This window comes from Astatotilapia calliptera, chromosome 6, assembly GCF_964374335.1.
Source record: "Astatotilapia calliptera chromosome 6, fAstCal68.1, whole genome shotgun sequence".
Lineage (NCBI taxonomy): Eukaryota > Metazoa > Chordata > Actinopteri > Cichliformes > Cichlidae > Astatotilapia > Astatotilapia calliptera.
This window is the reverse complement of record NC_137427.1, coordinates 18,437,600-18,450,517: the sequence shown is the minus strand read 5'-3', so window position 1 is coordinate 18,450,517 and position 12,918 is coordinate 18,437,600. Positions and strand designations below refer to the sequence as shown.

The 12,918-nt window shown below is 40.9% G+C and overlaps 1 protein-coding gene across 2 annotated transcripts; it reads right to left on the bottom strand.

Moving 5' to 3' along the window:
• Positions 1–5,245: 5,245 nt before the first annotated feature.
• Positions 5,246–12,442, bottom strand: erp27 (endoplasmic reticulum protein 27). Of its 2 annotated transcripts, none has more exons than XM_026169297.2 (7): positions 12,223–12,442; positions 9,342–9,427; positions 8,318–8,455; positions 8,117–8,233; positions 7,761–7,886; positions 6,372–6,569; positions 5,246–5,355 (listed from the first exon to the last, which is right to left on the bottom strand). In XM_026169297.2, the coding sequence occupies exons 1-7, from the start codon at positions 12,278–12,280 to the stop codon at positions 5,314–5,316; spliced, it is 765 nt and encodes a 254-aa protein (XP_026025082.2). In that variant the 5' UTR covers positions 12,281–12,442; the 3' UTR covers positions 5,246–5,313. The 2 variants fall into 2 exon arrangements, with proteins under 2 accessions (XP_026025082.2, XP_080159001.1); XM_080302875.1 differs by lacking the exon at positions 12,223–12,442 and adding an exon at positions 9,548–9,566.
• Between the last annotated feature and the right edge of the window lie 476 nt (positions 12,443–12,918).

Sequence of the window (12,918 nt, the reverse complement as noted above, 5' to 3'; positions counted from 1 at the left end):
TTCAGCACCCCCAGTTTCAAGCCCCTTCAAACAGTTCTGCCCAGGAGATAATCCTGCAGGCATCTTAGATGCTAAAATGCCTCAGCTTCCTTCGTTTGATGTGGAGAAGAAGTGTCTCTATTCTGAGGCGCTACTGACTGAGCACCTCACCCTATGTCTAACAGATGGCCTGAAACCTTTTGAGGGAAGCTTGTTTCTGCTACCTGTATCTGTGATCTCATTCTTTCTGGCATACAGTGCTTGTTTCCATAACTAAGGGTACAAACATAGATCAACTGCTAAGTCATCAGCTTTCCTTTCATGCTCAGCTCGCTTTCACCATAACAGATGGCAGTACTTGCATCACTGCTGACGCTGCAACTATCTGAATGTCAATCTCCAGATCCCTTGTTTCCTCCCTCATGAACAACCACCTGAGACACTTGCACTCTTTCACTTTAGGCAGCAATTTATTCCCCACCCAAAGTGGATTCTTCACCGTGTTTGGGGGAGAACTATGGCCTTAGATTGCTTCACACTTGGCTGTAAAGTGCCCCAGTGCAAAATGAGATCCTGAGACCACATCCATCTCAGTTACACCTAGAAATTCTTTTCTAGGTAGTAGTCCAGCTGCCATCATGAATGAGTTTAATTTATTGTTAGCAATAAAAACTAAATTTACACCTCCTCTCTCATGTCTACAAGGGGAGGCTGAGGCTTCCAAGGGAGGGTGAGAAGTGTGATCTCCCTGAACTTTGTACACACCTTCTTAAAAATAGGGGCCACCACCAATCCAAGGGCAAAGGGACTCTAGGTCTTAGGGCCCCTGTCACCAGAGTTTATATAAAACTTAGTGACCCCAGCCACAGGCATACCCCTTGTCTCCATACCCTGCTTCCTCTATGGAAGGTGTGCCAGTGGGATTGAGGAGATCCTCAAAGTACTTTTTCCACCACCTGACTGTATCCTCAGTTAAGGTTGACAGCAGTCTGCCCCCTCTGCATACAGAGTGGGTGGGAAGATGCTTTCCCCTTCACTGACTAAAAATTTGTAAGAGTTGTGCAGAGGATGGAGCTTTTATTTCATGGCATCACGAAACTTCAGCAACTGCCAGAGTAGGGCTCTGTTTGATCTCAAGGTGCCTGTCAGCTAAATCAGCCTCACCCAACACAGCAGTGGTGTTGGACATCTCATGGACTTCTAGCACATCCTCACTGCACATTTTGGCACACGAGGTCTGTATGGTGCTGAAGCCGGTCCTCTTTCTCGTCACCTGATCCATCAAACCACCACAAGACACTTGTGTGACGTCATGTTTCGACAAACAGAAGGTTTTTTGTGGCATTCAGGAGGAAGAACAAAAAAAAATGTATTAGGTTGAGCACTCCTGCAGGAAGCTCTAATAATACATTATAGCTATCTACATTTTTTTCTGCATGTTTAGATGCCATCTGCATCTTTCAAAATAAAGGCTATTTTTGTAAATTGGATGGATGGGTCTTCACACTTACCACAAAACCTTTCATCAAGCCAGCAAAACACATTTCCTAAAAAAAACCCATCGATATTAAACTGCTGCCCCCCACCACCCCACTACACACACACACACACACACACTACTACTACTACACAACCTCACACACATACCATCTATTTAATAAGCATATGAAGCTACAACTTCATACTGATAATAAAAATGAAAAACACTTGTGCTTTTTTGCTTTTTGTGTGCCGCACAAAGTAAGGGAGTAATAAAAGTTTTGTTATACAAGCAGTAAACACACATACACACAGTAATCTAAATCTGTAAAGTACATCGATGTGGTTTCAGAGCATTGCACACTATAAATATATGGAGGGAAAGTCTTTTTCTTTCTGCCCTGTGTACAGGAGCTGCATGCAAAAAGATCTTTTGTTAAAAGGGTTGGCGTAATAAGCAAATGCTTCAGCCAGTACCTTTTGATTAGCCTTGTCTCATGCTTTCTTGCTTTGTGGTAGATCTTTGTTCTGTATTCATTGAGATATTTGAATCCTAATCAATAAAATCAAAATCAAATCAAAAAATGTGCAGTAAAGAATTTTTGTTTTCTGTTAAATACATTACCACTTCTTTTCAGAAGAATAAACAAACAGCATCATGTGACATTTTATGCCTTTTTTCTGAAAAACTGGGGAACACCAGTTACACACTTGGCTAAAGACGGTTACCTACAGTATACTTATTGCTTACTTATTAGAGACTTGTCTTACTGAGAGGCCAGTTTTAGATGCAGATTTATGAGGTTTACTTTGGGCTGTAAGAGCCAAGTTACTGCTTAGTTTAGCCCAACAGGACCGTGAGAGCCAGAGAACAGAGAGGATCATGTTTGGGTTCTGCAGCAGGAGGAAGAGATTGTTGCTTCACATGTCAGATGTCATGAAAGATGGCCCTGAGGCTTATACCATCAATCCCACAAGCTCATGAGCTCACTCATGAATCTAATACCTACAATAGTGGAAACTACAGAATCAAGCAGCTGAAGCTGTGGCCTTATCTTGTCCATGATCACCAGCTACAGTAATATAGGTGGTGTCATATTCTTTTTTTTTAAGAGTTTCTACATCCAGTGGATTCAACTCAGGTCAGTGATATTTATGAAGCACCAATTCAGTAATATTAGAGAGAAAACCACAATAATCATATAATCAGTTGTAAGAAAAATTTGCCAACAGTGGGAAGGAAAAACTTCCTTTGGGAATGGGAGGCAGAGCCTTCAGGCCCCTCTTCTGTGAAACCATCTCCCAGGTTGGATGTGGGAGACAGCCACCCTCTTTACTTTTAAAATTACGTTTAAAACTTTACTTTTTGATAAAGCTCATAGTTTGGGCTGGATCAGAGTATCCTGATCCTCCCTTAGTTATGCTGTAATAGGTTTAGGTTTCTGGGGTAATCCCATGACTATTTCTTTTTCAGTCAATTTATACACCACACTGTATTTAATCATTAGTAATTATTAATACCTGCCCCCCTCCCACAGTGTGTCCTTTGTCCTGTCTTCTTCCTGTCGGAGTTTGCTTCCAGCAAAAAGGGACATTTTCCTTCCCACAGTCACTTAGGCTACGTCCACACTAGCCCGGATAGATTTGAAAACGGTGTTTTCGTCTGAAAACGCTCCGCGTCCACACTAGCGTTTTCAGTCGTTTTTACAGAGCTGTGCGTCCACATTGAAAAGGCCCAAAACGCTTACGTTCCAGTACTGCGCATGCATGAAACGCAAGAAGATTCGGCCTGTCTCATTTCTGTCTGCCGTTTATTTACTTTCCGGTTCGTTGAAACGTTGCAGCAAAATGTTCAGGAAAAGCACAGAGATTTTTAAATGGACTAACAATGAGTGTGGACGTAGCCTTAGTGCTTGCTCATTGGGGGTTGAATAATTGTTGGGGTTCTCTCTGTATTATTGTAAGGCTGTTGTTATTATTTGGTGTTATTTAAATAAAATTGAATTGAACTGAATTTTCAGGAAGCTTTAAGAACATAAAAATGAATAACAATAGTCCATCCATAAAGTAATACATTAGACTGTTTCTAATTTTACAAATAAACACAGCACAAATGAAAGAAAACACTTCTACATGTTTAATGTGCACACTGAAGGACACATTCAATTAAAATTAATTCAGTTTTATCACAACAACAGTAGCCTCAACGTGCTTCATATTGTAAAGATGTTACAATAATTCGAGAAAAAAGAGCTCCTCGGAGCAAGCACTTTGGCAACATTGGAAAGGAAAAACTCCTTTTAACAGGAAGAAACCTAAAGCAGAACCAGGCTCATGGACAGGTGGCCATCTGCCACGACTGGTTGGGAGTGAGTTTTGTTGAGCAGAACATCTGCAGTTGGCATGGCTGCAGTCTGTCTGCTGCACTGAAGACATATAAGGTAAAGAGCAACAGAAACTACATGTACTTAAACTCTATGCTCTGAGGAAAACAAAGCAAATAACAGTTTTTGCTTGTTTTTAAGAGGAAATGATGGAATTATTTGTTTTTTTTCTTCCCATACCCATACTCTCCAAATGTTCGTCAGCTTGTCCCACCTGCATCCAGAACTAAATTACCAAATTATTAAAATTAACAGCCGCCAAAGTTTCAATTTAAAAACAGCCTTAGCAGAATTTCTAAGAAAATCATCTGTAAACCACAGGAGGCCATGCGATTCTGTATTAAATCATGTGTTCTTTGTATTTTGATGTGATGACAGAAGGAACCTTGATTAAAAATGACAGTAATATAAACACAATAAATGCAAATAAAATCATACTTTAATTTCTGGTGATACAACATCTTGTTTATTTAAGAAGAGCACGAGAGGGGCAGCAATATTTAATATCAGACGTAAGGAAACGTGAACCCTACAGAGGCTTTAACTTACAATTTGCCCTTTTGATGAAAACGCTGTCATGTCTGTCCGCCCCCAGCACTTTATGTAACACTGCCTCATCTGTCAGCCGTCTCACTTGTAGCCGTAAACAAACTCAGATGGCGGGGGACACATACTGTATATTCCATCTGGTCTTGGAGAAATGTTCACCTGCCAGGCTTTCCCGATTCCGCCGGATGTATCCGCTTGGCAGCGCAGCACCACTAATTATACTGATCCCAGTCTGGGCCTTGAAATTCCCTTCTTGCTTGAGAGAATATTTTTGGGAACAGCCCAAACCTTTTTCACTCTTGATGTCTACAGCCCATCTGTTGTTCTTTTATAGAACTTTTACAGCCTCTGTAGCTAAATATGCTCCGTTTTTTTAGATCCTGATATGTCTTGTAGTGAAACTTTACGTTAATCTTGAATTAGATGCCCCGCTTTAGGGCTGTGTGTGATTTTCATGTTAGTTTATATTGTACAGATGGTGTTTTTCACTTTATTTGAACACTGTTCCCCAGAATGAATCATTCGAGAAACTACCACTTACTACAGTGCTTCCATCCACATCTTCCCAGCATGCTTTCTGTCAGTCTCTCTGAGGTTGGTGTGTTGTGGCTCTGACAATAACATTAGTGGACAAGACTAACAAACTCCGCCAGATCACTGCGACTTGCGGCCAGTGACTTGTGGTCAACTAACCAGACTGCAGACGGACTCACACTCGTGTAAACAGGCAAAACATAACAAATACTGGAAAATAAACAAGGACACATAATATACTTATGGACACTCATAAATATAAACAATTCCCTGTCTGCTCAAAGGGTATAAGTCCTATGAGAAAAGAGACATCAATCTAGTTTTTTCATTCAAATTTACTCATTTTATTTTGTAAATAAGAAGCTCATTTTCATTTTCTTCTTGAGTCCTACAGCTCTGTTTTAGGCTTTTCTTCAGCCTCTTTCATCCCCTGAAAATAAATAAATAAATAAATAAATAAAGGTGCAATAAGTGAAATACAGAAGACAGCTTATCAATTCAGCATTATTCAGAGGAAAGTTCAAAGTCTTGCAATTCATGAATAAACTACAATCATGGCAGCTACACGGATGCATTATGAGCACTTTCATTTACGCTGGCCACATCTGTTTGTTTTTTTTAAGTAATTTAATCCTGAACATTATAAATGTATTCATCTTTTAGCATTTTAGAAGACAGCGTCTGGGGGAAGCAACATATTTATAAGCTAAATGGATTCCTTTATTCAAGTAAATATGTGATTGAACCATTTATAAAAGGAAGATGAGAGTCAAAGCTTTTCCTTTTAAAGTATATCTGCAGCTGAGAGCTTAAAAAAAGCCCACCAGAAACTGAACGCAAAATAAAAAGCAAGCAAATAGCAGTGGCAGGTTTTCTTTCTGTCTTAATACATCTTTTGATGACACATTTTGGATTAGACTATAACAACTATAATCTGAAGTAGAGAAAGAAGCATTAACTCATCGATAGGTTAATCAGCAATTGTGCTCTCTAAAAGATTATTATGATTAAACCTTTAAGCAGATTATGCTTTCTTGTGTTTTGCTGTTATTTTTGCTTCTCTCTCTTTTTTCTTTTTTTTTTTAGGGCTGATTCATTTAATGAATATGATGTCAGTTGAATTCAGATTTCTAATGCCACAGTTTAGTGATGTGGAAACTCACAGCCAGCTGGAGCTCTGTGGGGTGTAACAGAGCAAACTGGTATACACAGAGGGGGGGTTTCCTGTCTTTTGTGTGGCTCATATATGGAAGATGGCTCATGGTACATTACTAGTGTGGGCTAATGCAATTGCAATTTTTCCTGGAGGATACTGACCTCTGTTTGTTCAAGAGAATGATCATTTTGCCATAATAAATTAAAATCTTCAAACTGGATTTGTATACACCGCAACCATAGATGTGTTCGGTCAAGAGCAGTGACTAAGCTTTAGTAACAGCTGCTCACCTTCAGTTCTCCTCGTAAGAAAGACTCACAGAACTCCCGCACTCGCTCTGTAGAAATTTCTCCTTCCGGTAGAAGCCACTTCGTGTCAGAGTTACCATCGTAGATGCCAACTCGTGGGAGGTCCTTCGGCTTGAGGCCAAAGTACTCGAGTGGCTTTAAGTTGGACTTCAGCGCTCCATTAAGCAGCACGAACAAGAACTGGAACACAGGCGGTTCATTTTACATAATTAGATTAGATCAAGTTATTTGATTTTTGGCAGAATGTAATTAAAGAATTTTGTATCCCTGTCTATACTTTCGTTGGCCAGATTGAATAAGTTCTACTTGGTCCAAAGTCTTGCGTGTTAGCTTAATTGCTTATTCAAAAAGGGTCTGTAAGTGTAGATGTGAGATAGATAAAAGGATGTAGAATAAAGTGCTGTATGAAGGATGCACGTGGTTTGCAGTCTAATGATCAACTAGTATAGAAACAGGCCACACAGTTTTGTGTGTGTTCCACCACAGCGCATTTTAAATCAAACAATCAAGATGTGACTGAAGTGCAGACTCTGAGCTTTAGCTTAAGAGGTTTAACAAAAGTATTTCATTTACTGTTTAGGATTTAGTAATTGGACAAATTAACACGATTTTATATTAAAGCTGTTTGTTAGCACTGAGGCCTCACAACAAGCAGTTTCCAAGTTCCCACCTGTGTGGTGTTTGCATGTTCTCCTCCCTGTGTTTGGTTTCCTCTCACTGTATGGGATTAGGCTAATAGGGGATTCTGAATTGACCACATGTGTGAATGGTTGTCTGTCTATATGTTAGCCCTGCGATAGATTGGTGACCTGTCCAAGATGTAACCTGCCTCTCACCTAAAGGCAGGAAATTGATATTTAAACCTCATAAATTCATATTTATTCCTGCCATGAGCTGCAGACACCTCACTGTCTTCAGTAACTGAACAGGAATGCCTATTGGATTCAGATCAGGTGACTGACTTGGCATGAGCAATGCACACCTAAGCCGGTTCCATTAGTAGCCATAATGCCATAACATTGCCATGTTTGACTTGATAACGTGTTATGCTCTTATGCTTACCCAGTTACCTTGAAATTAAAGCGAGAATTAAAGACTGTCTAAAAATGAAAGTAATTCCTAAACAGTCAATACTTTTTTTTGTTAAACCTCTTTAATTAAAGCTGAAAGTCTGCACTTCAGTCACTTATGGATTGTTTGATTTTCAATCCACTATGATGATGTACTGAAGCAAAAAAGCCAAACCTTATTGTATTCTCATGAGCCCTTTCTATTTCCACACTCCAGAGTGAAGCTGATCGATGCATATAGCACTCAGATTTATTCAAAGCTGCTCTTTTACACCTGAATTACACTAAGGAATATTCTCACTTTGCCTGTGTACTCGGGTGCCAGGGCTCCCAGTCGCTCCTTGAGCTCAACAAAATCTTTGCTCCCCCTGTTGGCAAGGAGCAGGAGATGTGTCTTCACCTCTGAATTGAACAGACCCACTGCTGTCTGAGAGGAACAGAAGAGAAAAGAGAGTGATGAGGACATAGAAAAGAGTGGGGTTCAAAATGTGAGAAATAAAATTCTAACAATCCACCTTTTTCCGGGGATTTTGTGTGATGGATCTTTGCTTTTTATTCATTAATTTTTCAATTAATTAAAAGTATTTGAAATGTTAACTTAACAGATAATATTAGATAGAAGGAGAGGACCGTGAAGAAGACATGAGTGGGACCTACCACTTGGCTGTACTCTGTGATGTATCGGATCTCGTTCACAGAAATAAAGTTTACAAGACCGTCAGCTTTTAAGTCCTTGGCCTCAGAAAGATCAATGTTCTCCTGGTGGTTATCTGCCTGCAAGCATCACACACAGCATCACCATCGCATTCATGAAAACAGACATCGTACATCGTTTATTACTGAAAATATGTGCAGTACTTTTCTGAAGAGAGTGATGGCATCCGAGGAGAGGTTGTACTCAGCCCACACCTCCTTCACGGAGCAAATGGCTGCGGGGACAGAGCTGACTTGCTTCACAGCCTCCACCAGTTCTTTATAGCCATAACTCTCCTCTCCCTGGAACAAAGAGGGAGACCGTTTCAACCTCCTCTCATAACTTACCATGTAAATTCTTTTTTTTCCCTTCTTTTTCTCCCCCTCACTATTTGTTTGTTACTGTTTGTCCTATCTTATGTAAAATTTGAGCGAGAACACCAGTGTCTCCAGGGGGACACTAGAAACCCTCAACAATTTGGAAGGTGCAGCTGCCAGGGAGAAAAGACAGATGAGGCTGACTCAAAGGAAGGTGAATCATGTCTATTTCTGAGAGTCTGTTGCATGAGCTCTGGCAGTCCGTTTTCTCATTTCGCAGCCTGTAATATGTGTTCATTCTCAGTGAGTCACAGCACCAATATTTTTGTCTCTTATTGCCTTCAGCATCATGGTCCGGCTATGAACTATCCTTGTGTGCTCTCTGTCTTTCTCCTCCACTATCCTCTCTTGAACCTTCCCCTCGTCTCTGCACTTGTTTATGAGAGGAGCAATGGAGCCAATCCCACAGATCTTCAGATGCCTATGTATTTCCTGTCAAGTCTGCCATCTTCCCCCGCACACAAAGTCTGGCCAAAGAGCTCGCCACCGTGGGACAGCCAGCCACCCTGTGTCCTTACAGCACCAGCACTGCCAAAGGTGTGGCCACGGGAAGCAGATCCTTTTTCAAAACGTATTCGTGACAGCAGCATCACCGAGGCCGGGGTGCAAACAAAGGCTGTATTTCTGGAGACCTCACGGTCTCACTCTCAGCTAATTTGTCTCATCGTGTCTGGGTTTCCACATGCATGTTAACATAATAAACTAAGCCGCAAAACAGCTACTGTGGGCTTTGCTTTAAAAAAAATCCCCAAACTTATCTGAGCCTATGATTGAGACCTTTTTTTATTCACATGCAATTTTCTTGTCTGACCTCCAGGAATCCGATGACCACCACTTCAGCAGAGTCGATGAAGGCTTCAACATCTTTGGTGTTATTCAGTCCAGGAAGGGCGCGGTCTGAGGCAGGAAGACAGGAGACACACTAAACACTCAACTGTGCAGAGAGATTTTACTTCCTTTTTTCAGTGTCTCAATAAGACCAGGAAACAAAGTCTGCACTCGCTTAGTGACACACACACATATGCAGTATATAGGACAGGGGTCTCCAATTCCAGGCCTCAAGGGCCGGTGTCCTGCAGGTTGTAGATGTGTCCTTGGTCCAACACAGCTGATTCAAATAGCTAAATGACCTCCTCAACATGTCCTGAAGTTCTCCAGAGGCCTGGTAACGAACTAAAAATGTGACTCAGGTGTGTTGACCCACGGTTAGATCTAAAACCTGCAGGACACCGGCCCTCGAGGCCTGGAGTTGGAGACCCCCGATATAGGATGTCAGTGCTTATACTATAAAGAAAAATGTCCTTACAGGCTTGTGTCATCTCTAGTAGGACTGTCGAAGGCCATAGTGGTTGACCTTTAACCTGCTGACTGCACTACCACGACTGCTAGTCTTGAAGGCATGCTGCTAGCACTGCTAATACATAATAATATAAATGGCTGATATCAAAATGTATAGAATGAAAGTCCTGGACTTTCCTTCTTATTGGTAGTCCACCAATATTCCAAATTGGAAACAATAAATCTGCGTCTGCATGAGAATTATAAGAAAAAAACGAGGCACCAAAAAGGAGTCTTGTCGATGGAAACTGATTTTGCTTTGTGCTAGATTTTAGGAGGCATAAAGAATTTTAGTAATTGAGTCTCAGAGAAAAAAAACCAAAACATAATAAATTGAGTCTTCATCATAATGCTTTTACTTCTACTAAAGACTTTGTAAAGTATTTTTGTATTTGAAGTTTAACCTATTCAATAAATCTTTGTGGATTTATTAACTGCTATAGAATGTGACCTATTTGTTTACAATGAAATGCAATTTTATGTGTTACTAAAATGCAAAGAAACAACACTTTGTACAGTTTGATCTGATCTTTTCAGTGATGGGCTATTTTTAGGGTTTGTTTAACCCAGAAGATGGCATCTGACACAAAAGAATTAGAGAAGTGGCATAGCATATTTTTTAACCCTTTAAACCCCAAATCATCAAATAATTCAAGAAAAGTCAAGTTTTTTTTTTAAATGTAGAGGTTATTGAATCTTCTGATGAAATAAAATAAATGAAATAGTACTTTGTATATAAGAGTTTTACTTTTTCTCATATTTGCGACTAGGGATGGGTATCGTTTAGGTTTTATCCGATACCGGTGCCAAATCGGTACTTTTGAAACGGTGCCGGTGCTTAAACGGTGCTCAAACCGGTGCTTAAAGAATGGAGAACACAAACTTTGTCCAAAAACCTCTCATGTTCAGCTGTTTTTGGTTTTTTTTTGTAAAAAGATAACAATGTTAGCCTTTTCTGCAGCTATGTGGCATATATGGTATCACTCTTGGCTGGAAGCAGTGCTTAAACAATGGAAAAAACACAAACTTTGTCCAAAAACCTCTCATGTTTAACTGTTTCCCACTTTTTCTTTGGTCATTTTAGCCTTTTTGGCCAGGGTGAAGGGAGTATCTGCCATCAAACAAGAAGACAGCTGCATGTAGCTATGACGGTGTTTGCTAATTCACCTTACCTGCATTAATGTAATAACGTGTTTAGCCTACTCAACGTAAATTACACGAACAACATTAAGCTACTCATGCAGAGAAGAACGGCTGCTGCTGCATCATCATCCTCATCATTTCTGCTACACTGGCAGGGCTAGGGGCCAGGACTCTATTCTTCGGGTTTTTGGGGGATGTTGCTCCGGTCCGATAACTGGCACCACACCCGACGTGCACGGTGTGAGGTCTCGCAGCAAGCTATCAAATACTGCGCATTTCTCGGCTTTTAAAAAAAACGCTATGCGTCGCCAGCTGTTTAATCGGATTCTTGGTGTTACCTCCTTTGACAGTATCACAGTATCAGCTTAAAGCACTTGTTGCAGGCTGCTGAGTTTGCATATTTTGCTGTGAAGTACAGCCAGACTTTTGACCGCTTCGCCTTGGGCATTTTTAATCTGTAGCTCTGCTCTAAAAGAACGTACGTACCTGGGCCCGCCTACTATCCTCGGAAACGTAAAATGATTGGCTAGAAGTGTATCACAGCTCAGGAAAAAAAAGCACCGAAATAAAGCACCGAAATGTGCGCTGCTTTTCGGTCTGGTTACTACCGTTTATGTCAGAACCGGTGCCATCATGGCACCGGACACCGGTACCCATCCCTATTTGCGACATCTGAGTTTTTTTTCAATGTAATGCTTAAAAATGTATCGTGCCAGTTTTACTTTTTTTTCCAGGGGAAATCACAGTGATGATGCTAAAGTCTCAAAAAACTAACCCAAACTGTTAAAATATGATACACTTACAAGGATACAAGGATAAATACATGAGTATCTGTAATTGTTATGATTCTTTCTTAACATTTTGTGAAAAAGTGTCCCAGTTTTAACTACTTTCACCCTGTAGACGCCTTTCTTTCTCACAAGCGAGATCCCCATCACTGGGAAGTCAGGAAATCACCAAAATGAGCTGGAAAGTTTTTTAGGAAACGGGAATTTATTTATTTTTTTCTTTAAATGGGTAAACCATCCATAAAACATACAGGTCTTCTAGTCTGGAGCACAGTTGTGAAAGAGTAGCTCAAACGTGTACAGGACATCAGTAAATCTGCAACACTGTTATGAACTTAGAGGAAGACATTCCCATTGCAATATTTGACATTTAGAGCAGTGACGAGAACTAAAGAGAGTCAAGAGAATTCTTAAAGAGTTTACCTTTTTCTGCAGCGATTACAGAAGACACTAGGAGGCAGAGAAACAGGGCGCCCGGCATGTTTTTGGGTGATTCAACTCACACGGGTGAGGTGGGTGATCAAGGAGCGAACCAAGGAAAGTGTAGGAGAACCTACTGTCACCTCTGCTCTGTCTCTGATGGTCGCCACATGGCAGCCCAGTGTGGCCACTGTGACTTCTCTGGGTTGTGATTGGAAGCTTTATGGGAATCAGCCAGGTGCTCCTGATAAGTTTGGCGGGTGGCTTTTGAGTTACGTGTCATTCAGTGAAAGGTGTGTGTGTGTGTGTGTGTGTGTGTGTGTGTGTGTGTGTGTGTGTGTGTGTGTGTGTGTGTGTGTGTGTGAGAGAGAGAGAGAGAGAGAGACGTTTGTGCTACATCACCCACATCACCCTTTCTTGTGTCTTGACCTGTGTTTAGCAGCAGCCTTTAACCACTCCACCCTTCACATGTAAGTATCATCTACACCTGCTGTGTGTATGAAAATATAACAGTTTGGTTAGTGCTTATAATTTAACCAGGGAGGCTGCAAATAGTGTGTATGCAGGCCTGTGTGAGCAGGAGAGGTTCAGAGAACCGGCGGCAGTTTGGATGAATCGCCACAGGAGGGACACAACTCCTACTTGTTAATGGATCATGAAGACGGCAGTTTTGGCCTCATACTTTTGGGGGTATTTGAA